The following is a 27,023-nucleotide window of genomic DNA, read 5'->3' on the forward strand; positions in this document are numbered from 1 at the left end:
ACTCTTTATCCTAGGCTGTCTGCAAAGGCCTTCCTGTTTGAAGCAAATAAAACTCTCAAAGAGAAAAGATACTAAAAAACCAAAATCCCAAGATCATAAATCATCAGAGTAAATATAGATAATTAATTCATAAGACAAAAAAGATTATATAATTGTACTGCGAATTGGCTGAAGAGAAAATGTAAAATATTCAGCTGGAGTGGATCTGGGGGAATGTTATCTCTTACTTTTGAATAATTCTTGGAAGAGGTTGATACTGGGACTTTCTTAGGAGACAGTGCTGGGTTAGCTGGCTGCATCCAAAAGCATACTTCAGATAGGAGAAAGATCCTGTGGGAAGACATCAATTGAATATCAGATGTAGACACATTACTTTTAAACTGCTGAAAGAGTAGTAAAAGGACAGGCTAGGAAATAAGAGTGTGTAAGAAAAAAGAAATCTCACCTGTGTGTCTTATGGAGAGAATCTGTTGTAGTCCTGGAACCCACCAGTGCAGGGCTTGCCTCAGCGAAATGGGGAGAAGATTCCACCCCAAAACTTAGCAGCAAAATTGAAGAGTTTCTTTAAGATGGAGAACCTATTTAAGACCCATTTCTGTGACGGGCAGGAAAGAAAGGAGGTGGATAGAGAGGGATTTTGAAGGGAAAAATATGAAAGATTTGCCATTGGCTGGCTAATTGTCATAATGAAATTATAAAATGGTTTTGACAAGGCCTAGGTAGAATGTCAGGAATGCAAAGGCTGGCTTTGGGAGTGGATAGTGGATGCAAAGTTCTCTTTTGTAAAGCAGGAGTCAGTATCATGATGTCCTATTTAGGATCTGTTAGGCAAGGCACTTGCAAGCATCTCAAAGTAGTTGGGAGAACATTTTTATTGGTGAGTTGGCCCTTTGGGGCTGATAAGACCTACGCATAATTGTAGAGTAGGCATCTTATTTGGGTGTCACCCTATCTTCATTTCTGCAGCTTTCACTGACTTCCTGATGCTTAATTTATGTCACTTTTAAGTATCCAGTATCCTTAGGCTACTCTTTTGTGGTAGAAGACTCTCAGTAGGGTACCCTCATCTTGGTCTACTGGACTAAAACATTTATTTCCTCTCAAAATTTATTCTCAATGATTGGAAATGTTCTAATTATATAATTAAACATATTCTCAGCAAGCAGTGTTAGGCTTAAACATTTCTTACTTGCCTCAGGAAAGATGATGGAATCACCAAGTTGTAGACATGGGGGCTCTCATAGTCAGGGGAGGGTAATTTTATCTGCCCCCTGTGAAGAAGAACATAAAGGCATGATAATAAAAAATAGAAGAAAACAAAGAAAATATTCTTAATGAAGCAATTTTTGGATTTTTGATTCACTCCTTCCCCCAATTGTTAGATTTTTTCCCCCTGAGTTGGTCATTTAACTTGTTTTTATGTGATCAAATATATATAAGTCAAACTAGAGACTGGATACATACCTTGGGATCTTTTTTCCAAAATATATTATTTTGCAGTAGGTTATAGTTCATGTTATCAAAGCTCCTAATGAAAAGGCAAAGTTCAACCTAATTCACTAGTAGTGGCTGAAAATTACAGTTACCACTAATGGAGGAATAGTAGACCTTGGAAAGTTTGGGAATAGCCATTGTTCCTGTTTCCATTTCCTATAATAATCCATTTGAGTGATGAATAGTAGAACATCATCAAATAAAAATAAGATGAAATAAGGTAACTGTTACCCACAAATGTTTACATCATTTACAATGATCCAGGCACCAAAGAAGGCATTCAGAATTTTAATGTAGTCAGTAGTAGGAACAACAACTCTAAAGAATATCCTGATTGGATTACTTCATGCCAACAACGTCAATTTTTCAATCAGAAATGTAGTCATTTAAGTGAATTAACTGGTAAAAATGAATCCATGTATAGAACTGTCTACAAATTAGCACTATTAGCAACAATTTATTAAGCTATCCTAGAAAAATGCCTTCAGTTCCTGGTTTGGCTTTTACCTTTTCAAGAAACTAGCTTAGATGTCATTTTCTGTTCACATCTTGTACTTCTCTTCCTCGGTTCTTCTGAACTATCACAAGAGTACACACTTTGTAGCTTTCCATCCCTGAGCCCCTGATTCCTCTTTGTAAAGCTTATTTCTTCCCCAGACCCATCTCCGTTTTGGCCTGGGCTACTTAACACTAAGCTCAGCAGAAGGAGCACCTCTTCCACTTTCCATATATATTTTTAGCCTTTTTAGAAAATCTCTATTATAACTCCTTTTCGCTGTGTTGTAATGACACATTAGTTTTTCTTCCTCAGTAGGCAGAGAACAACTTAAGTCAAGCTCTATCTCATTTATTTCTGTGTTTCCAGCACTTACTACAGTGTCTTTCACATAGGTGAGGTTCAGTAAGGTGTGTAAAAGGAATAAATATTTAAGTATTCACAGCTTTGGAGTCCTTGCACAGATATTGACCCCTTCATGAAGTCAGCTTTGGTTCTCTGAGTCAGAATAAACTCTCCCTCAATATGATTCTGATAGCTTTTTCTTTTTGTCTTTTTTTCTTTTGGTACATCTTTTATAACAATTATCCTATTTCAGCATGTATTATAACTATTTAGGTGCATACCTTATCTCCCCTAGCAGATTGTAAAGTCTTTAGAGGTAAAAGTCCATGTTAAATCCATTTTTATTAAACATGTTGTTCCCTATAGTGATTATTATATTATCATGAATATAGTGAATATAAATATTGGGTTGAATATATTTATATCCCAAATACTTTCACTGAAGTGGCATGTTTAAATAAAAGCACATTATGTTAAAAAAATCACTAGACAATTAAAAACTTTAAAGTGTAGGTCAAAAGTAAAAATGCTGTATAAAATAAGCAATTGAATTAAAATCCTCTCAAATAAAATTCAGAAAGAAAGAGTAATATTTTTGAGTGTTGACATCTTGAATGATGATATAAAAGTCTAAGAATCGTTTTACCTAGAGATAGTATTAAGAGTTAACAGAGAAGTGAATATACACATAACAAACAGTGGTTTGGCTGAAAGACATATGATAAAGCCTGTAGCTGAGGCAAACAGTGGGAATTAAAAAAAGAACTTACAGGGTAAGCATTTTTCATTGACATATATGGGAAAAATCAAGGATGAACGAAATTTATAGCCAGGGAAATTGGATGAATGCTGATATCATTAGTTAAGGGAAATGTAATAGGTCTTGGGAAGGGATAGCAAGAGATAAGACATCTGATGCAGAGTTTGTGATGCCTTGGTGGCACAGCATGATTCCCTAGGAAGGAGCTGGAAGTATGAATCTGGAAAACAGAAGAGGAATGCGGGACTGGAGATTTTGCTATATAAATTGATGAGGGTGGAGGTATTTACTCATGGAAAGAATGTAGAACAAAAAGACATAAGATAAAAACCAGGAAAGGGGCGCCTGGGTGGTTCAGTCAGTTGAGCGCCTGACTCTTGATTTCAGCTCAGGTCATGATCCTGGGGTTGTGGGATTGAGGCCTGCATTGGGCTTTGCTCTGAGCCTGGAGCCTGCTTCATATTCTCTCTCTCTCTCTCTCTCTCTCTCTCTCTCTCTCTCTCTGCCCCTTTTGCCCACTTGTGCTCTCTCTCTCTCTAAAACAAACAAGATACAAACCAGGAAAGAGCAAAATGTGAAGGGTCTATGAAAGACTAGAAGCCAATGACAGGGACTGAGGTGACAAAGGAAGTTGCAGAAAGGGGTTTCATGCAATGAAAGCTGGAGGGATGTTGAACAAAAAGAATAGCCTATAAACAACATCAAATAAATTAAAAAAATAAAATATAAATAATGCATGAGGAAGAATAAAATACAAAACAAGGTCAGATAAAGTAGGACCCTCAAAGCCTATTAAATCTGGGAATCAGAAGGTCATTTGGTGACCTTAAGGAGAGCAGTATGAGGGGGGTGATAGGGACAGAAATGCAGCTAAGATAGGGATAGATGGTAAGGAAAAGAGACCATGTACTGGAGAGATGGTATGGGAAGGCAGGAATGACAGAGGCATCATACTGGCCATGCTCCTCTGGACAGTTACTTGGAATCTTAAACCTTAGTTTCCTCATTTGTAAAATGGGGTAATGATATTAACCTCCTTTGTGAAGATTAAATGAGATAATATATGTAATGTGCCTAGAACAGTGCCTGGCTCGTGGTATGTTCTCCACAGGTGATTTACTATATTTAAGAAGTTTGAGAGGGGCCCCTGGATGACGCGGTCAGTTAAGTATGCGACTTCTGCTCAGGTCATGACCTAGCAGGCAGGTTCATGAGTTCAAGCCCCATGTCAGGCTCTCTGCTGTCAGCACAGAGCCTGCTTCTGATCTTCTGTCCCCTCTCTCTCTGCCCCTCTCTCACTTGCACTCTCTCTCCGTCTCTCTCAAAAGAAATAAAAAATAAAGAATTTGAGATGGCAGCGTGTTTGGGGGTGCAGGGTAAGGAACTTGTAAGGAGGCAGAGGTTTTATATTGGTTCAACTGTAGTTTGGGCATAAGAACAAAGGAGAAGACATGGAAAATGAGGTAAAAAAACTGGCTGGGGTTAAATAAAGGCTGTTCTTACATAAAAGTGTGGGAAATTAGGACACTGGCATGCATATTTATTAAGTACCTAGATTTTATGGATCCATGGAAAAGAGATTACAACAAATTATTTGGCTAGGGCATTAGACATAGAAGCTTTCCTTATGCCCCCAGGCTTTAATCTGCTCTGTGCTGGCAGAACCCTTGAGATCCCCCCAGTGGTAGCAGGTTGTTTCCTCTGGATGAGATCAATTGTGCCATTAGCCTAAGCGGCAGAGAAAGCACATTAATGGAAAATCAAGTTGCTTTGACGATTCCAGCAGAAAGTTGATGGCTCCTATTAACAGGAGTGTCTCCTGACTTGATGTCAGAATTCAATTTTTTTTCCTTTTTGGCGAAATAAAGACTGAACCGGATGTCAGAGTCCCTGTTCTCCCCTTCCTCTGCTCATCTTCACTAATCAGAGTCTAGAGCAGAGCAGCATGGATGGCTCAGTCGGTTAAGCTCCTGACTTTGGTTCAGGTCATGATCTCACAGTTCATGAGTTTGAACCCCCATTGGGTTCTGTGCTGATAGCTTGGAGGCTGGACCCTGCCTTGGATTCTGTGTCTCCCTCTCTCTCTACCCCTCACCTGCTCACACGCTGTCTCTCTCTCATTCTCTCTCAAAATTAAATAAACATTAAAAAAATAATAAAAAAAGAACAAGGAGGGACAGTCACTGATGAGGCTTTCTTCAAAGAAAGGTGATGAGACTCTAGGTCCTAGCAGTCTGTCATTCTGTTCTTATATCCACTAGACACTTTGTTTCTTCATTCCTACATGAAGGTAATATGCCAGGTACAGGAGAGTAAGGGAATTAATTGTAAAAGACAGGACCTGTCTTCAGGGGATTTGAAAAAGTTGCACCTGAAAACAATGACAATGAAAAGTAACACGTTCTAGGAACAAGGGGAGATTCAGGGGGAGGATGCCTAGATCAGCCCGCACCATCAGGAAGGTTCACACTGTAGAAGCCCAATGTGAATGATGAATACAAGTTTTCTTGGCAGATACCTAGGGCCTGGACATTTCAGATAGTGCGAACAACCAGGGAAGTGCCAACTTAAAAGAAGCGGGTAGAAGAAGACAAGGACTCTGGAAAGGACTCATCAGAAGACAGGAGATAAAGTAGGAGACAGTGATGAAATAAAAGCCACAGATAAAACAGCTTTAAAAAGGAGAGAGAGATAGGAGGTCAGATTCTATAGAGAAATCAGAAACGATAAGGCATTTGTTTTGCCCTAGTGCCTCTTGGGCATAGAAAAAAAAATCACTGTAGACATTGGTGTTAACAGTTCCTGTGGAAGAGTAGGGGATAAAAACTCTTTAGAGGTCATTGGGAAGTGTGTTAGTTTTCTATTGCTGCATAACAGATGACCGTAAATTTATTGGCTTTAATAAAATACTATTTATTGTCTTAAGGCTTCCGTAGTCAGAAGTCTGTGCACAGCTGAACCTGTTCCTTGCTCAGGGCCTCCTGAGTTTGAAGTTAAGGGATCAGGCTGCCCTCTCATGTGGAGGCCCTGCAAAGGAAGGATCTGCTCCTCAACTCCCTCTTGTTATTGGCAGAATTCTTTTCCTAGAGGCTGTAGAACTCATGGGAGCTTACTTCTTAAAGCTGACAATGAGAAAGCAAATCTCTGACACTGTAATCTCTAAACTTTTGACCCTCTTTTAAAGAGCTCATTTGGAGCGCATCTGTGAAGCGTCTGACTCTTGGTTTCAACACAGGTCGTGATCTTATGGTTTCCCGAGTTCGAGTCCCACCATTGGACTTCATGCTGACAGTGCGGAGCCTGCCTGGGCTTCTCTGTCTCCCCCTCTGCTTCTGACCCTCTCCCACTTACGCTGCCTCTGTCTCTCTCAAAATAAATTAATAAACTTAAAAAATTAAAGAGCTCACTTAATGAGGTCATGCTTACGCAGGATAATCTGTTGGTTAACTTAAAGCCAGCTGACCAGGGACTTTAATTACATCTGAAAAATGCCTTCACCTTTGCCACATTCTATTAGAAGCAAGTCATGGATTCTGCTCCTTTGAAAAGAGGGGGGGATAATAAAAGGGTGGGGCTCGTTAGGAAGTCTCTTTAAGGTGTGTTGGGTGAAGTAAGGAAATCAATACAGTGAGTGTATGGTACAGGTGTCAGAAGAAAACAACATGGGTCTGAAATGAAGGGATATGCAGGATCCACAAAACTCTTGGTGCACATGTGTGCACATGTTTTTATCAGTTAGCATTTGCTGCATAACAAACCAAGCAAAATGTAGTGTTTTCAAACAGCTAACATTTATTTGGCTCAAATAGCTACAGGTCAGAAGTTTGGCTGTGTTCAGGTGGGTGGTTCTGCGTATCTGTGATAGGGTCAGCTAATCTTTGCTGTGGTTCACTTGTCTGCAATTGGCTGCTCGGTCAGCTGGTAGCTGGTTAGCTGAGATGTGGTTTTGTATCCTCCGGTAGACCAGCCTGGGCGCATTCACGTCATGGTGATGTTCTGTCCTCAGCAAGCCAGTAAGCTCCAAGGCATTTGTGTCTTTCAAGCCATTGCTTCTTGTGTCACATTTGCTAATGTCCCACTGGCCAAAACAAGTCTTAAGGCCAGTTGAGATGGAGGCAGGTGGGAAAGGAGGACTTTGCCTTTTTTATGAAAAGAGTAGAGAATCTGGGGCATTTTTATAATCTACCGCATAATATTTATTACTATGTTTTTAAAGTTTGGAAGCATTCTGCTTTATATTTATGAGACAAATGAGACAGCTAATAAAAAGGAAAAAGGATGGCTACGTAGCACAAGGGGCATAACTGATGAAATAAGATTCCAAAGAAGGCAAGAGCTGCTGTGATTCAGAGTACACAGGGAAAATTTACCTTTTAAACAATTGAAAAGTCAACATTTTCCCTTAGAAGGAAGGAGAAAGAGTAAGAATAGATGTAGAAAACAATAGATTTTCCTGTTAATCTCAGTTTTCCTTGGAGAAAGTGAATCTAGGTCATCTATTGAGTACAACAAGAGGAGTGGTGAGAACAGGGTTTATGGAGAGTGTTAACTTTTGGAAGACCTGTTGTTCAGGGCAGGATGGGAAGCTGAGGACAAAACAAAAGAAAACAACAACAACAACAACAACAACAAAATACTGAGAGACACAGGGCCCAGTTGAGACTGTAAGACCTTAACTTTATGATGACAATCTAAAGTGCCTTCTAGCTCATATGTGAGAGAAAGATGCCTTCCTCTGCACAGGTTCAGGGAATTCAGTTCCACTCTCAGCTGATATCTGCATAAGGGACAAGTTCCTAGGTCAAGTGTAGTGGCCCTGCCAATCAAAAGGGCTGTGTTATTTTTTATTTCTTTTTTTCTCCATTGTTTTTTTTTTCTTACATTCCAGCATAATTAATGTGCAGTGTTATATTGGTTTTGGGCGAGCGGTACAGTGATTCTACAATTCTAAACATTATTCAGAGCTCATATGATAAGTGTTCTCTTAATCTATTTCACCTATTTCACCCATCCCCCAGTCTCCCCAGCCCTACTTTCTCCCCTCTGGGAGAAATTTGTTCTCTGTAGTTCAGAGTCTGTTTTTTCTTTTTTATTATCTCTTTTTTGTTGTTGGTTTGTCTTGTTTCTTAAATTCCACGTATGAGTGAAATCACTTATTTCACTTAGCATTATACCCTCTAGATCCATCCATGTTCCATGTTGTTCCATCCATCCATGTCTTCTTGCAAATGGCAAGATTTCATTCTTTTTTGTGGCTGAGTAATATTCGTGTGTGTGTGTGTGTGTGTGTGTGTGTACCACTTCTTCTCTATCCATTCATCTATCTATCAGTGGACATTTGGGCTGCTTCTTTAATTTGTCTACTATAAATAATGCTGCAATAAACATAGACATGCATTTATCTTTTGCATTTAGTGTTCTCATATTCTCTGGGTAAATAACCAGTAGTAGAATTACTGGATCATATGCTGGTTTTATTTTTAAGTTTTTGAGAGACTTTTATACTGTTTTTCACAGTGACTGTACCAGTTTGCATTCCTACCAACAGTGCATGAGAGTTTCTTTTTTTCCAGTCCTCGGCAACACTTCTTTTTTCTCGTGTTTTTGATTTTAGCCATTCTGACGGGTATGAGGTGATATGTTATGGTGGTTTTGATTTGAATTTCCATGATGATGAGTGATGTGGAGCATTTTTTCATACGTCTGGATGTGTTGGAGAAATATCTGTGTATGTCTTCTGCCCATTTTTAATCGGCTTTTTTTTGGTGTTGAGTTGTATAAGTTCTTTATATATATTTTCTGGATCATAACCCCCTATCAGATATATCATTTTCAATTATCTTCTCACATTCCATAGGCTGTAAGTTAGTTTTGTTGATTATTTCCTTTCCTTTCCTTTGCAGAAGCTTTTTATTTTTATGTAGTCCCAATAGTTCATTTTTGCTTTTATTTCCCTTGGCTCAGGAGATACCTCTAGAAAAATGTTGCTATGGCCAATGCCAGAGTAATGACTACCTGTGCTCTCTTCTAGAATTTTCATGGTTTTGGGTCATTAATCCATTTTGAGTAAATTTTTGTGTAGGTGTGAGAAAGTGTCCAGTTTCATTCTTTTGCATGTAGCTGTCCTGTTTTACAAACACGATTTGTTGAAGAGACTGTCTTTTTCCCATTTCCCATTCTTGCCTCCTTTGTTGAAGATTAGCTGGTCATATAATTGTGAGTTTATTTCTGGGCTCTCTATCCTGTTCTTTTAGATTCATGTGTTTATTTTTGTGCCAGTGCCATACTGTTTTGAGTACTACTACTTTGTCGTATATCTTGATATCTGAGATTGTGATACTTCTAGTTTTGTTCTTTTTCAATATTGCTTTGGCTATTCAGGGTCTTTTGTGGTTCAATACAAATTTTAAGATTATTTGCTCTAGTTTTGTAAAACATGCTATTGGTATTTTGATAGGGATTGCATTAAATCTGTAGATTGTTTTGGGTAGTATAGACATTTAACAATATTTGTCCTTCTGACCCATGAGTGTGGAAGGTCTTTCCATTTCTTTGGGTCACCTGTTTCTTTTATCACTGTTTTGCAGTTTTCAGAGTACAGGTTTTTCACCTCCTTGGTTAAGTTTATTCCTAGGTATCTTATTATTTTTGTTTTTTTATCCATTTCATTACCCTATGTCTTTTGATTGGAGTGTTTAGTCCATTTACATACAAAATAATTATTGTTAGGTTCATACTCATTGCCATTTGTTACTTGTTTTATGGTTGTTTTCATAATTCTTCTCTGTTTCTTTCTTCCCTTGCTCTCTGCTCTCATGGTTTGCTGGGTTTCTTTAGTGGTATGCTTGGATTCCTTTCTCTCTATTTTCTGTATATCTATTACCAGTTTTTGCTTTGTGGTTACCATTAGAATTATATATAACATCTAATACATATAGAGTCTATATTAATTTGATGGTGGCTTAAGTTTGCACCCATTGCAAAAGCACTAAATTTCTACTTCTCTCCCCACCCCCACCCCCACATCTTAGGTATATGGTGTCATACTTCACATCCCTTTTTCTGTTAATCCCTTGACTGCTTTTTATAGATATACTTAATTTTACTGCTTTTATGCTTCCAGCTTTTCATACTCCTACTTATATCTTTCCTTTCCACTCAAAGAGTCCCCTTTATATTTCTTCTAAGGCTGGTTTAGTCGTAATGAATTCCTTTAACATTTGTTTGTCTGGGAAACTCTATCTCTCTATCTATTCTGAATGATAGCTTTGCTGGATAGAATATCGTTGGTTGTAGGGTTTTATTTCCTTTCAGCACTTGGAATATATCATGCCATTCCTTTCTGGCCTGCAACATTTCTGCTGAAAAATCCACTGATAGCTTTATGGGGTCTCTCTCATACATAACTGTTTTCTTTTCTCTTACTGCTTTTGAAATTCTCTCTTTATCACTACTTTTTGCCATTTTAATTACTATGTGTCTTGGTGTAGACCTCCTTGGGTTAATTTTTTGGGGGTCTCTCTGTATCTCCTTGATCTGAATTTCTGTTTCCTCTCCCAGATCTGGGAAGTTTTCAGCTGTTATTTCTTCAAGTTAATTTTCTTTCTCTTTTCTTTCTCTTCTCCTTCTGGGTTCCCTATAATGTGAATGTTATTATGCTTGATAGTGTCACTGAGTTCCCTTAATCTATTTTCATTTATTATTATTATTTTTTTTTCTCTCTCTTGTTCAGCTTGATTGCTTTCCATTACTCTTCCTCCAGGTTGCTGATCTGTTCTTCTTACTTCTTCTTGTCCACTATTTATTCCCTCTAATGTACTTTCAATTATAGTTATTGAGTTCTTCATCTCTGATTGGTTACTGTTTATATTTTCTGTCTTTTTGTGGAGGGTCACAATGAGATCCTCCACTTTTTTCTCAAGTTCAGTGACAGTCTTTATGACCATTACTTTAAATTCTCTGTTAAGCATATTCTTTTTTTTTTTTTTTTTTAAATTTTTTTTTTTTAATGTTTTTTATTTATTTTTGGGACAGACAGAGACAGAGCATGAACGGGGGAGGGGCAGAGAGAGAGGGAGACACAGAATCGGAAACAGGCTCCAGGCTCCGAGCCATCAGCCCAGAGCCCGACGCGGGGCTCGAACTCACGGACCGCGAGATCGTGACCTGGCTGAAGTCGGACGCTTAACCGACTGCGCCACCCAGGCGCCCCTGTTAAGCATATTCTTTATCTCTGTTTTATTCAGCTCTCTTGCTGTGATTTTGTCCTGTTTTTTTCATTTGGGATATATTCCTCTGTCTCCTCATTTTGTCTAACTCTCTGTCTGTTTCTCTGTGTTAGCAAAGTTGGCTATAAGTCTCCTAGTCTTGAAAGTAGTGGCCTTGAGAAAAAGAGGCCCCTCAGTGACCTACAGTGCAGTGTCCCTTGTTCACCAGAACCTGGAAATTCAGAACTGTCTTTTATATATGTTGCATGTTCCCCTGTTATTGTGACTGAGCCTTCAGCTTAGTCATTTTCAAAGGCTCTCTTTGCCTGTTGTGGACAGAATTAGGCCCCTATGTTGTTAGTGGGTTGGTCTGGTGTTGCCTTGGGCTTGAGTTGAGTCGGACAAGATGCTTGCCAGTGCTGTGGTGGTACTAAATAGCAGAGTGCTTTTGCTGTGTTATTCTCTGCAAAGCTTTGTTGATGGGCATTGCCTGCATTTAGAGAAGATATCTGCCTCCAGCCCATTGTTACGGCCAGAGTTGAATGTTGTGTGTGATTTTCTTCCCCCTCCCTGGGGAAGGAGGCATTTTGAGGTGGTGCTGGCCCCTTTCAAGGCTGCTTTCACACTGCCATGCTTGCAACATGGCTTTGCATGGACTCCCTCCAAGAGCATGTTGGATGAGGTGAGTTTGCAGAAGAGCAGGAGGGTGGGGCATCCTGTTAGTGAGCTAGGTGAATAGTGTTGGTTCTATGCTGGTTCCTGCACATATCCCTGTATGTAGGCTGGGGGGTAGGCTCTTTTGTTTTTAGAGGTGTCTCCTAAAGATACCTACCCCTCCAGCACATGCTCTCAGATTAGTAAGCAAATCTGTGTACCCCAGGAATCTTTCTGTTTCTTTTTTTAAATTAAAAAAAAGTTTATTTATCTTCAGAAAGAGCATGCAGGAGAAAGGCAGAAAGGCTCTGTACTGGCAGTGCAGAGCCTGACTTGGGGCTCAATCTTACAAAACCATGAGATCATGACCTGAGCCAAAATTGAGAGTCAGACACTTAACCTAGGTGGGACACTAACTAGGTGGGAGCCACCTAGGCATCCCAACTCCAGGCATTTTTCAAACTGCTGCTTTTATGCTGTGTCTAAGCAGGGCTATTGTTGTGCTGTCTCTTTAAGGGTTGGAACTCAGTTTCCTATTGTTTTTCTGTTCTCCCAGAGCTGAGCCTGCTGAGTCTTAAATTTCCAGGTGTCAAGCCCCTCTGATTGTAAGCACTCCTGAAGTTAGGCTTCCTAGTTTTCAAAGCCAGATATTATGGGGATTTTTCTTCCCACTGCAAGTACCTTGTGCCCAGGGCACGTGGTATGGGGTCTGCTCCTTTCCCCTCTCAGCACTCATGGTGTCCCTCCCTCCTAAGGACAGTCCCCTGGGTCAGTTTGGCTCCCAACTGTGTCTCTACTTTCCCTAATCTCTTTGGTGTGGCCTGTTCTCTACAATTAGCTGTGGAGAGTCTGTTCTGCCAGTCATCGGGTCTTTTTCTGGGTTATTGACACTGATGTGGGTGTTATCTAGGTGTATCCCTGGGATAAAGTGAGCCTAGGATCTTCCTACTTCACCATCTTCCCGGGAAGCCCTTTGTTATTATTATTATTTTCATAGCCGCTTTAAGTAGATTAGGTGTAGGAGCATAATGGCAGCAGGATTGATTTAAGATTGAAGATTTGGCAAGTGGATTAGAAAAAGAACAAGGTAGCTATAATGTTGACAATACTGGCCAGAAGATTGAGATTGAACAAAGTATTTCTAAAACCTGAGATGGAAAATAGTAGGAGATGAGAGAGATGAGATGAGATAGCAAGAGAGGGACTCTGTCATGAAGGAAAGTTACTTAGTTCACATTATACATGGAGAAAGTTTTGATGACATCTTGAGTGTAGGTGTGCTCTGATTAGATTTTAAAAAGTTGCTCTAATGCTAGGTTAAATGGGAGTGCAACTAGAGGTAGAAATACCAGAAATATTACTTAAATTGTTAAGGTTTGAAAGGCTGAGAATCTATCTGCCCAGTGATATTATGAGTGTTCATTAGTGAGATGACCCATAAATAGGTGTGTTTAGGAGGCCAAGGTGTTTTAATGTAATTACTGCATATAAGCTCAAAATGGAATCTAAAGTTTTACCTTGCATGGCTGTACAGATTTAGGAGCAAGATTTAGGAGCAAGTACTATATGGATCAATTTCTTGTGCCATCCTAATCTTGGGAACTATTCAGACAGCAGATCAATCACTCTTGCTTTTATTCAGATGCTTTGGAATCTAAGACTCATTAGAAAAAATTGAATATATACGGAAGCACTTAATTTAGGTTGACTAAAATTATAACAGCTCCACAAGAGAGATTGGTTGTTAGAATAACTGTTGGGTTCTGTTATACAGGATCCAAGAGTGGATTTAGCATTCAGATCATCCACTTGATGAGAGCAGAACACTACGAGAATCTTCTCTTACTGAGATTATTGGTGAATGTATTCCAGAATTCAGGATAGTCTTTCTAGAAGAAGAAGTTAGGAATAACTTTGGAAGAAGTATATGGTAAGGGAACTCAAGGAATCAGAATAAGGCTGTGAATTGGAGAACATAGTTGAAGGTAGCTTTGGAGAGGTGTTTAAAGCAAAGAGATCAACAAAGATCACGTTAGAAATAAATGATGAGGAAGACAGAGAATAGCCTTGAGGAGAAGGAATTAGAGCATCATTAACAAACCTAGAAAACAAAACAAGATGTTATAATGGAAGAGGATGAAGGGATAGAAATTTGTAGACATCATTAGAGAAGTTAACTATCACTGGTAAAGGATCTATAGGGTAGTGGTAAATGAAGGACCTATTCTGAGCTGACTGAGCATTTGAGAGGTATACATTCTTTCTTTCTGCACAAAGTTATTCATGTCTTTAACTACTTTTTTTTTTTTAGCCCATTGAGAGGAATTTAGGAAAATGAATCTTTTTCATTAAAAAAATAATTCTTCACTCCTGGGAATTTTATAAAAGTATGGTGCTGTATTTTTTAATTAATGTAAATTAGGGTAACATCTGCTGTATTTGCAAATTAGAAACAAATATATTGCAAATACTTGTTAATATATTGAATAGGAGAATACAATAAAAATGTATGTAGGTTAATACACACACAACAAACATTCTTAAACTTTTCAGAGTTGTTTACTTAGAAGTTCTTCAATAATCAACTATTCAAAAGTGCAACAAAATGGAATTATTTATATTAGGTAAAATATGACTCACTACAGTAGAATGTTTGGTAATTAGAAGCCATAGTCTTGAGAAAGTTGAAGGGAACAGTTTTTTCTTCTGAATGAGACCTTCAAAATTATAGCCTTATGATTTTAACATCATAATTTCATGGATAATCTGGATGAATTAATGAATTTGTTGTATAAATTGAAGTTATCTGGAAATATTACTGAAAAGGGAATGGAATTTTGTGACTGTTGTTATTAATTTACAAAATTCTTTACCAAAAACTATAGCACAACATGCAAAGACACCCTGCACAGTCTTGAAATTTCTTCATTCTTTTTGTGAGAAGAGCGCAATCATTGGAAATAATCACAGAAGAACTTTCACTTATGTCTAATCACATGAATCAGTTATATGAACACTGGCTAAGCAGAATTGTTTCTAAGTAAAGCTGATGTGAGGGAATTGTTAAGCTTCTTTCTCAATTTGATTGAATTCTGCTTGATTATCAAATTATCCCTGATTTTCAGATATTCTGGGTAATGCCAATGTATTCAAATATTAATTGTGTAATAAGAATTCTGCGTTGCAAGTACACATATGAATTTACACATAAAAAGAAAGGTCTATTTTAGGTATGTTTACTTGAAACTTAGAAGGTTAGGGTGAGTTGTTTGCATTTATCAGTTTTAAATATTTTTAGGATTCAAAAGTATATGATATGAAAATCTATCTTTACAGTAGATCTGATGGACACTTAACATATTACAAAAAAAATCAAGAAATATCTTTTACTGAATTTGTAAACCAGGCTTTTGCTAAGTTTAATTGTTGGGTCATATATTTTCTTTCCACGTAAGGCAATATATAGTATATACAATAAGATATTATATAGTATAATATCATTTAACAAATATTAGCATTTTGAATAACTGATATTTCCTAAATTCTCTTATAAGTTGATAGAATCAAAGAAATAATTTTGCAGGGAGACCTGTGTTTAAAGATTTGGCTTCGAATCATTTATAATTTTAGCATTTGTCTTTAGTACTGTCTTAAAGTACTGGATGATCTTTAAAATAGCACAAGAGTACATACACCCAGTTATTTCACAGGCCCTTACAGACTCTCTTGAAAATGATCGTTTCTTTCTTCCTTCCTCCCTCCCTCCCTCTCTTTTCTTTCTTTTCTTTTCTTTTTTCTTTTCTTTTCTTTTCTTTTCTTTTCTTTTCTTTTCTTTTCTTTTCCTTTTCTTTTCTTTTCTTTTCTTTTCTTTTCTTTTCTTTTCTTTTCCTTTTCTTTTCTTTTTTTCTTTTCTTTTCTTTTCTTTTCTTTTCTTTCTTTCTTCTTTCTCATTTTGTTTTGTTTTGTTTTTAATATGTCAGGTGATTGGTGGGTTGCATTGTTTAAGGCAGATTACATTTGTAAAATACTCTGGCTTCTTTTGATATGAAAGCATACCTATCTTTTTCCAGTAGAAGCCATATCATTTATTAAATGTTCATTCCGGCAAATAATTAGGGAAACATGTTTTTTGCTCTCTTATTTCAAGCCTTGGTTTCACTATCTCAATTTATCATTGTTGATGTTGATCTTGTTGATGTTGGGTGCTGCATCTTTTGAGTTCTGGTCATTTTTTTTAACTTGTACAACATGTAGAAGTACCTCAAGTTTTTAGAATTTTAAACATTTTAAGCATGTTAAACTTTTAGGGATTGTAATCATTATTATATTATTGTAGTCATTGTGTTATTATATGATTGTATTATATACTATTATATTTTTACAATGGAAGAAAATCTATTTCAGTTTTCAAAGTGAAGTTTGAAACTTACTTTGATGGTGATTTAAATCTTTTCAAGTCACACAATTCCAAGTCAAGATAACTATTTTAGATTTTGTCAGTGAATTATTTTCCAAATGGAAACATCCATATACAATTTTATATTAATGTCCTTACAGGGAATAAATGAGGCATAATATGTAACACTTCACAGTTTATTTATATTTTATTTCAAATTTAAAGCAATGAGCAATGCCTCATTTGCAAAACAGAATTTCTTCCATTTTTATGGAGGTTTAAGGGGCCTGTTTTGTGTAAACTAATAGGACTGTTTGCATTAAACACACAAGTGACAAGAATATTTTGATAGTTTCACAAGTAATCTCCTATTACAATCTGTCTATTTCTCTTTCCTCTAGTTAACTTCTCCCACTACCTCTGAGCAGCTTGCCTGTAAACCACCTGCTTTCTCCTTTGTTTCTCCAACTAATCAGAAAACGCCACCTGACCCAGTTAACCTCGACGGAGCCTCTGTGCTAGAGGAATTCCACACTAGGAGGCTGGATGTCAGTGGGGCCTTGGTGGAAGAAACAGCCACGTATTTTCAAACTTCTGCTCACTCTTCACCCTTTTATGCATCGAAGGGCACCTCCTCGACGTTACAGTTTCCCCATTCCACTCAGTTATCAGGTTCTAATTTATCCAGTCCGAGTGCAGCAGATCAGAAACCTGGACTGGCATCTGAAGCTCTGAAGAAGACAACAACTTTAAGTTCGCACGTCCTTAGCCCCAGAGAAAGCCCAGGAACCACTTCTCCTTCACCATCCTCCAGTGCTTCTCTGAAGTCAAATTCGGCCTCATACATACCAGTCCGTATTGTCACGCATTCACTCTCTCCAAGTCCAAAACCATTTACCTCCTCTTTCCATGGCTCTTCTTCCACTATCAGTAGCCAAGTGTCATCTAGTGGAAATCTCTCAAAGTCAGGGGTGAAATCCCCAGTGCCCTCCCGGCTTTCTCTTCTCACTGCCATCCTCAAGTCAAATCCTTCTCACCAAAGACCCTTTTCCCCTGCATCCTGTCCCACTTTCTCTCTTAACTCTCTGGCTTCTTCCACACTCACTCTGGATCAAAAAGCAAAACAAACCCCACCCACACCTAAGAAATCTCTCTCTAGTTGCTCCCTGAGAGCAGGGTCTCCAGAGCAGGGGGAACACCAGGTTTCCGAACTTAGGCAGCAATCCTTCCACTTACCTTTTCTGGCCAAATCTACTCCCCTTTCTCAGGCGTGCTCCCTTTCTCCCACAAAACATGACAGTAGCAGCCTCATTTCTTTGAATGTAGAAAAAATGTCACCCACTTCTTTGAAGAGCAACCCAACCCTCTCCCTGCTACAGACTGATACATCCAGTTCTGCAAGACTTCCTCCTGTTCCACCAAGTGTTCCTCCTGTTTCTTTGAAGGGCAAACACGATGTTGACCTCAGGGGCCCAGAAAAGCCCAGGAATATTCACATACATCCTACATCAGCCTCCTCTGCATTATCTTCTCTGTCTCCTCCCACTAACCAAAGAGCCATGCTCTCCTCTCCAGAGAAATGTTTCCATCCTTCCCCAGCTCTTTCAAACCTGATAAACAGATCCAAGAGAGCAGCCCCACAGCTAGGTGGCCAGGGGCAGAACCTTTCAACTCCTCTTTCAACCCCTGTCTCCAGTGCTAGCTCTGCCTCTCTTCCCAAACTGGGGTCCTCCCCTCTCCCTCGTGCTAATCTGCCGACCCAGGCGCTCCAGCTCAGTCCAACACTGTACCCAAATTGTGGCAGTGGTACCTTGCCTTCAAGACTTGGAAAATCTGAAAGCTCAGTATCCAACCACAGGTCATCTGTTTCAACCCGATTACCTCCCATCTCTCTAACAAGAACCAAGGAGCTGATTTCACCTTATGCATTGTCCATGACAACAGGCCCTGAAAATAAGAAACCCAAGGTATTCTTTTGCATGTTGCATGTTGCATGCTTATTTTGAAATATGGGAGAATCTTTTTTTCCAGAGGAAAAATAATTATGATATTCATTCTGCTCTTACAAGACTTATAGAAAGTGTAAGTAGAGCTAGGATTTGGTATATTTTAATGTGTAGGTGAATTATGATCTTTCTAACATGTGCATGTTTTGATAAAACTCTTTGATTTTGCAAATCCTCCTGTTACAGTAACTTCTTATATCTATGACTCCAAAGTATTTTTTTCTTCAGGCATAATGAGTTATATCATTGATCACAAAGATGGGATGGATATAAAGCAGTTGGTTTGAATTTGAGACTATGATAAATTTCTGATTATTTAATTTCATGGACCCTATTGTCCATCAAAACATCCTGTGCTGAGAATAGTAGACAGGATCAGTGTAAAAATTTCCCCCTTTACCAGGTTGATTTCTTTTTTGCTCCTCCTGAGCACCACCTAAAGTCCATACCAGTATGGATTTAGCTATATACATATAGAGCAAAAATAAATAGAAATTTCCTTTATATGTGAATATTATATTTGATTTATTTTGAACTCTAAATACTTAGTAATTATGAAATACTGAAAGGGTAGGTAGGCTGGGTATAAGAGAATAGAATTGAGAGAGGAGAAATACTGACTTCTAAATGCTCTGAAGCAGCCCGTTGAGCAAGAATGGGGTACCGGCATACATTCATTCATTTATTATTTTTATTTTTTATTTTCTACTTTTATTATTGAAGTGTAATTGACATACAGTGTTATATTAGCTTCAGCTGTACAACAAATTGATTCAAAAGTTTGATGCATTGCGCAGTGCTCACCACATAAGTGTAGTTACCATACAATGCTCTTAGACTATTACTGACTATATTTTCTATGCTGTATTTCCATCTCTGTGGTTTATATAACTTATAACCGGAAATTTGTACTTCACCTCCCCTCTGACAACCATCAATCTGTTCTCTATATTTAAGAATCTGTTTTTTTGTTTGTCTTTTCTTCCGCTTTGTTTTTAGATTCCACATATAGATGAAACAATGTGGTACCATGCACTGTTTGTGGAAATATAAATTGGTACGGTCACTGTGAAAAACAGTATGGCAGTTCCTCAAAAAATTAAAAATAGCAATACAATATGATCCACTAATTCCACTACTGGATATTTACCCAATGAATACAAAAATGCTAATTGAAAAGATATATACACCCCTATGTTTGCTACAGAATTATTTATAGTAGCCAAGATATGGAAGCAAGCTAAGTGTCCATTTACAGATGAAAGTACAAAGAAGATGCAACACACACACACACACACACACACACACACAGACATTATATAGTTGTAAAAAAGGAGGAGATCTTGCCATTTGCAGCAACATGAATGGACCTATATGGTATTATACTAAGTGAAATAAGTCAGACTGACAAAGAGAAATACCAAATTATTTCACTCGTATGTAGAATTTAAAAAGCAAAAGAAATGACAAAATAAATTAAAAAGAAGAATCAGACTTGTAAATACAGAGAACAAACTGATGGTTGTCAGAGGGAAGTGGGGAGGAGGTTGGGTGAAATGGGTGAGATACAGGCTTCCAGTTATAGAATGAGTAGATTATGAGAATGAAAGGAACAACATAGGGAATATAGTCCACGGTGTTGTTACAGTGTTTTTTGGTGGCACATGGTAGCTGGTGACACGTGGTAGGTGTAGCATAACAGATAGAGATGTTCAGACACCATATTGTACACCTGACACTAATGTGACATTGTGTATCGACCTTATTCAAGTGAAAAAACTTATTAAAAAAACCCATACTCTGAAGACTGGCATTTGTTTTAATACGAGAAGGGAAACATATGAAGATGTAATTCATAGAGTTCATTTTTCCTGGTAGAAGGGCAACTCTGCTCTAGAGCGTGCCAGCTTCCCAACTATTCTCAAGTACTTAGGATGTGGATCGTATAGAACCAGAATTTGGTTGTTGTGTGACTCAAATGAAATTCTGAAGTGCCTGTATGGGGGGGGTGGGGGTGGGTGGGGACTACAATTTTTAGGGCAGTGCAATCAAGTAGCAGTTCGAGAAGTTCCAAATTCCATGGAGATTGTGCTCAACTCTGTCATTGTTTGAATGATGAACTTAAGATGGGAAAGATAAAACAACCCTCAAGTCAAATCCTATCACGTCCAATCTATCGTATTAATGATGTTGCGGTACAATTCAACGTAACAAACATGCATAAAACTTCTGCTGTATGCCTACCGCCATACTAGCTTTTTTGGGGATGTGTGTTTGTGTGTATGTGTGTTTTAAGGAAAGTAAGAGATAATTCTTTGTCCTTAAAAAAGAAATTTTATTCAGCAGAAGAAAATATACAGATACATGATGTGGAGAAGCTATATAGAGTTATTAAATCCATAATAAAACTAAAAAACAAGTATATAAGGTAGTATTAATATAGTATAGTACATATTATGTACAATTGCTCACTGAATTCAATGTAATAGAACTATTATTATGGGATATGGTTAGTGAGGGAACTTATAACAAATGGCAGGCCTGTGGGAAATGTTTAGGATTTAGCTTAATGAGGAGGGAAGGAGCTGGCATTTCAGAAATAGTGAATAACCTGACCAAATATACAGAAGATGAACCCAGAGGAGTTTATGTGAAGACATAGGAAGATTGGGCTTATTATTAAACTGTGACAATTATAATAATAATTATTTTAAGAGCTACCACATGCTTTCTGTATATAAAATTTCTATATATAAAATATACAAAACAGTTAAAAATTAATTAGAAAAGATTATGTCAGGGGCACCTGGGTGGCTCAGTCTGTTGAGCATCCAACTTCGGCTCAGGTCATGATTTCATGGCTTGTGAGTTCAAGCCCCATGTCGGGCTCTGTGCTGATAGCTCAGAGCCTGGCGCCTGCTTCGGATTCTGTGTCTGTCTCTTTCTCTCTGCCCCTCCCTCACTCATGCTTTGTCTCTCTCTCTATCTCTCAAAAAAGAATAAACATTAAAAAAAATTGGAAACAATTATGTCAGTTAACTTTTATGACAATATGAGGTTGGTAGTACTATGTTCTTCATATTATATACCAAACACAAAGCAATAACTCCTATTAATAATCATGTTAGCCTGATTTAATAATTCTCATGAAGGAAATCATCATTATGGAATCATCAGAATTATAAATTTCTATAATGTTTGGGTCATTTAAAAATGTATTTTTAGGGCTCCTGGTGGCTCAGTCAGTTAAGTTTCCGGTTTCAGCTGAGGTCATGATCTTCATGAGTTCAAGCCCCACGTCTGGCTCTGTGCTCCGGCTTAGAGCCTGGAACCTGCTTCAGATTCTGTGTCTCCCTCTATCTCCGCCCTTCCCCTGCTTGTACTCTGTCTCTGTCTTTCAAAAATAAATAGTAAAAAAAAAAAACCACAAAAAAACAAACAAAAAAAAAAACCAAACCCCAAAACATTAAAAACTGTGTTTTTAGAAATTATTTAGTCCTTGTATTTTACATTTTCAAAGCAAATGGGATGGAGAAAAATCTAACATTTTCTATAATTCTGAATCAAAACTTCTTATTTATTTGAGGTAAAATGACCTGGTGATTATCTAAAAATACATTTGTGTGATTACGGAATTCATTTGTGATATATTAAAAACAACCTGGTGATGTAAACAGTACTGTCTCCTGAATTTATTAACAATTATTTCTTAAACCATACTGCCAATATGTTTAAATTATTCATTACCTTTGTCAAAAGTGATTTTACTTGAGAGGCTTCTTCTGAGTGTTTCTCTTTGTGGTTTATTCTGCTTAGTTCACGTTTTGTCTTGTTTTTTTTTGGAGAGTTGGAAAAGGGTGAGCTCAGAGGGCTTTTGATCAAGTCAAGTTCTTTTTTGTCCTAAAATCAAGTTTGTTGAAGATCTGTTCTCCCACATCTCACTTACTGTTCCCAATATTAAAGAATTTTCAACATTTGCTTTATTTTTAGTTTTAATTCCTAAGTTAAAAACATCATGCTTATAGAAGTGCATTATAAATTTGCTGAACATGAAAATATGAGGAATCATGATAATTTATCTATTTTTACCCTTTTTATTGAACAAAAAATGTTTCTTATAATGGGCAAAATTCATGATAACTTCTGCAAAAAATAGTTGCTCCCTGAGACATGCTGTTCTTAGTTATATTTATTTCTTCCTTGCTTCTTGCTCTTATCTCTCCAGGTAAAAATCAGCCTACTTTTTTTTTTTTTAATTGCAAACTATTATTTGCAGGATTTGTAACTTCAGTATAAAAAATTCATTAAAATGGATGCTGGAATAGATAAATCTTATCCCAGTTTCCTTTGATGTTTGACTAGTTTTGCTTGAATTGCTAAGATTATTTTACAGATTGATAAGAGGAAACAGACAAAAGCTTTGGGATATCAAAGAACTCATATGCTCCTATGGATTGTTTCTTGTCTTGTTCCTTCCACTGTGGTGCTAATCCAAGCACAGGGCTCTCTTTGAAATCAAAGAGCTTCAGATTTAGATCAGCTTCACTCAGCGCCAGATCCCAAAAGGAAAGAGGTCCTGGAATACAAATGGCCATCAAATTAAAACACGAATGCTTGAAGGGTATTAGTTCAAAGTGTGGGCCCTACTGTCCTTTGATATTGAAATAGAACGGAACAGCTAGAGTATACTGAGCTAATTTCAGATATAAAGCATGCTTGATATTTCTTTTTTATAGATAGAATCTTAAGGTTCTGAATCTGTTTACATTAGTATGGTATAATTGATATACTTTAATTTCAGATACAGTTTTAAAATATTAATTCACATTATAATCATGGTCCTAGACAGGATGAGCATCTCTCTGGATGTTGTTCAGTCTACTCTTTGATTAACATCTTATATTGTTTGAGACGTTTCTGCCCCTTGGGAAAGGGAATATCATAAAATTAATTCCCGGAGTTGTATTTGGGTTCCCAATATATTTGGCCTTCATTTATAACTTAATTTAAAGTTTTCTCCTAGGGAGTTAGCATGGTGTTCCCTAAGGGGATTTGAGGCCCTTACCTCAAAACTTTAAACATCTTGCTACTTACTGAAGATGGTTTGAAGCTCTTTTCTGACTATGAGAGCTCCAGTGATGTGCCTGTCTTGGCCTTACAGCTATTTGGACACATAGTTTAGGGATCAGTTGGGAGCTTTTAAATGTTTCATGACCTTTTATAGTTGGTGTTTTATTTATAAACCTCATTCCTTGAAGACATCAAAACATTTCCAATTACATCACCCTGAAAACTTGGTGACAATAGTCTCCATGTGACTGTCTCCATTTCTGCTGATCCACATGTAATCTGAGACATGAGCAATATGGAATGTACCCCCATGAGCTAAAATGGTCAATCTGGTTCAAGCAATCAATGTGCATTGAGTGCTTATTATGTTCAAGACACGTTACAAAGTCAGGAGGATGTTGCAACAAATAAAATTGCAAAAATGCTTCCTCACAGAAAGGTCTTGGGCGGAAGAGAAACAGTCAGCAATTACGACTTCCACCTCCCCGACTGCCATAAGTAAATTTTCTTGTGTGTGAGATAGTCATACACGGTATGGAGAAAAGTGTAGCAGGGTATGGGGTAGTGTCACAAATTTATACTGGCGGTCATGACAGGTTCCTTTGGGAAGGTGACATTGGGGGGTGATGCTCCTTAAGAGAGTATAGCCAGGAAAAATACCTGATGCCAGAGAGTGCTTGGCAGGTACAAAGGTAAGAGAGCCAGTATCACAAGACTGGAGTTAGTATAAGGAGACTGTCAGAGGGACATGTAACTGCGAGCTGGGTCCTGTGAGGTCTTGCGTGCCACTTCTTAGTCACTGATTTTTAATTTGAGTAAGAAGCCATCAGAGGGTTTTGAGTAGATAATTGGCACAATCTTGTCTATCTTGCGGCCGTGTTAAGAATAGACTGTAAGAGGGTGAAAGCTGAAGGAAGGAGAATTTAGGGGTCTGTTGGAACAATCCAGGCAAGCGACGATGATGGCTCCGGTGAGGTTCTAGCAGTGAAGGTGAAGATGATGTATCCGTATATATTTTGTAGGTAGGGTAACAAACCTTCACAATCATAGGTGAAATGATAGAACAGCTGAAACTAGGTATATGTATCTTCTTGTTTGCTTTTCTCCTTTTGTTCCTCCTCCACCTCTTTACTTCACCTCTTCTACAGAATTCTTGGTGCCTTTGTGGAGATTCTAGATTTTCTATGATTCTCCCATCCCTGCTATGTGTCACTTACATTTCTGTACTAACCAATTCTGGGTCCCATTCCCTTTGTTTCTCTCCAGCTAGCCTTTGTTAATTGTGCTTAGCAGTGATTCACACTCAAGTGTCAGTAATTGACAAAAACCTTTTTTATCCCTTGAGGAATTTTTGCATTTTAATTCAGGGAGGGACTTGTGCAGTTTAACTTAAGCAAGGTATTAAGAAAAAACATAGGGATGGGGTGTCTGGGTGGCTCAGTGGGTTAAGTGTCCCACTTAGGCCTAGGTCATGATCTTGCTGGTCTGGAGTTCAAGCCCTGTATCAGGTTCTGTGTTGACAGCTTAAGACCTGGAGCCTGTTTTAGATGCTGTGTCTCCCTGTCTCTCTGCCCCTCCCCCACTCATGCTGTCTCTGTCAAAAACAAACATTAAAAAATAAAACTGAAAATAAATAAATAAAATAGGGATTCAAGGTCAAGAGTTCAAATCCTGAAACTTCGTTTCATTGAAGGGCTTTGACAATTTAATATATTAGAAATGCCTTCAGGGCATACTTTGAAGTGGGAAGAGGGTCTCTAATCAGCCAGGCTTGTCTAAGACTTGAACAGTAGATGAGGAACTAAAATTTTGTTTTTTCATGTCCTCTGAATCTTTCTGCAATTTTCAATAAAATACTTCAGGTTAGGTCAACAAATATGTGCTGAATATCTGTTCTTTGCCAGGTTGGTATACGATATTGGAAATTGTATAAAATATCTTCTCTAAAAAGACCTCTCAGGCTAATAGGGATGGCAAAATATTGTAATACAATAATATATTGCATATTTAGAGTACTAGAAACACAGACAGATAAATCAGCCATGGAGACCGCTACTGGGAAGAGAGTTGTTCAAGGAAATTTCTCCCTCTCCCTGCCCTGCCACCCCTTCCCCACTGCTTCAGTTCTCAGGATCATCATAGAGATTATACTCTGCCAGTAATCCAGATGTAAGGGAGGTCTCTGGGCAATTGGATCAGGGCTTGGGTTAAGCTTTTGTCTCAGGGAGATTCTGACTCAGGCAGTACATGCATGGTCACTGATGAGCAGGAAGGGCTCTCTTGGAGTGCCTGGGTGACTCAGTAGGTTGAGCGTCTAACTTCTGCTTAGGTCATGATCTCACAGTTCGGTTTCTGTGTTCAAGCCCCGTGTCTGGCTATGTGCTGAGAGCTTGGAGCCTGGAGCCTACTTTGGATTCTGTGTCTCCCTCCCTCTCTGCCCTTCCCCCACTCATTCTTTCTTTCTCTCTCTCTCTCTCTCAAAAACAAATAAACATTAAAAAATTAAAAAAAAAATTTAGAATGATGATGCTCTCATTTATACTTGTGGATGCTTCAGGAAAGAGAAGTTGGCCCTGGTGGTAGGGAAGCTCTTTTGTTCAGGATTCTCTCTTGTTCATGTAATCTGAGGTTCTGCCCTTCACCTATGCTTAAAGTGTAACCATGAGTTCAAATTTCTAATTATCAAGGCAACTAATATAGTTTGCTTTGAAATCTCATGGGTCCTTATTACTGGAGCCTGTGGTGGAATTTTAGCCATCAACAATAGTGGATGTGATAATGGTGAGAAATATTTTCTGAAGGGCAAAGGTGTGTTTTTGCTGTTCTCACTTTCATACCTGGGATTTATGTTGTAATTATCTAGGATAAATAGAATTTATAAATAGGATTAGCTCTGAAAAAACTTCTAGGGTAAAATACCATTTCCTTTTCCTAAACCTAAACTTTACTCTGCCCCTTTATGTGGTAGATATTTAAGAAATATTTATTGAATGTTGACCAAAAACATAGATTACAAATTGAAGAGATACAATAGGTATCACTGAATGTTTTCTGGATTCAGGGTCAGGCTGGTCAGTTCTACCTTCTACGATTAGCTGATGGTGATTCCAGCCGGTATTACTACAACTTACTATTCAAGTTATATTTACCTTGACTAGAGTGATTTGTAATTTTAAAACAAGGAAAGGGAACCAGTGAATTTAATTTAACACCTGGAAGACTTGGAGTGCTAAAGAAAAACTATATTCCAAATTAGAATATTGTTAAGAGAAACCTGAAGAGATATGGTGAACCCAAAAAGTATCTCTAATGGCAACAAGAATGATTTTCAGACTGAAAAGGAAAGACTACATATGTCTTAGGCACACATAAAACCCCACAGATGGGAACTAGAAGGAAATATCTATATGCTCTACGTTCCTATCTCCTGGTTTAGATAAACTGTATCTCAAACAAACCAAATTTCTACTTCTATTGTAAATGATGGGAGATAAGAGATTTGCCAGAAAAAGAAACGAGCCATATGTTCTATTTATCACAAAAAAGAGGAAGGTAAATTCTGAAAATGATTGTCTATATTCTTAGTTTGTGATTG

The 27,023-nt window shown here is 37.8% G+C and overlaps 1 protein-coding gene across 13 annotated transcripts in view; it reads left to right on the forward strand.

Moving 5' to 3' along the window:
* The window catches only part of MLIP (muscular LMNA interacting protein), a 245,275-nt gene that overhangs the window by 113,073 nt on the left and 105,179 nt on the right, over positions 1-27,023 (forward strand). For 12 of the 13 annotated variants that reach the window (XM_058734280.1, XM_058734281.1, XM_058734289.1 and 9 more), the window contains exon 4: positions 16,754-18,319. The exons of the other annotated variant lie outside the window; for it this stretch is intronic. In XM_058734280.1, the coding sequence (XP_058590263.1) occupies positions 16,754-18,319 (1,566 nt within the window). The remainder of the gene's footprint in view (positions 1-16,753; positions 18,320-27,023) is intronic. 13 annotated transcript variants of the gene reach the window in all.

Source organism: Neofelis nebulosa, chromosome 6 (genome assembly GCF_028018385.1).
Source record: "Neofelis nebulosa isolate mNeoNeb1 chromosome 6, mNeoNeb1.pri, whole genome shotgun sequence".
NCBI classification, from domain to species: Eukaryota; Metazoa; Chordata; class Mammalia; order Carnivora; family Felidae; genus Neofelis; species Neofelis nebulosa.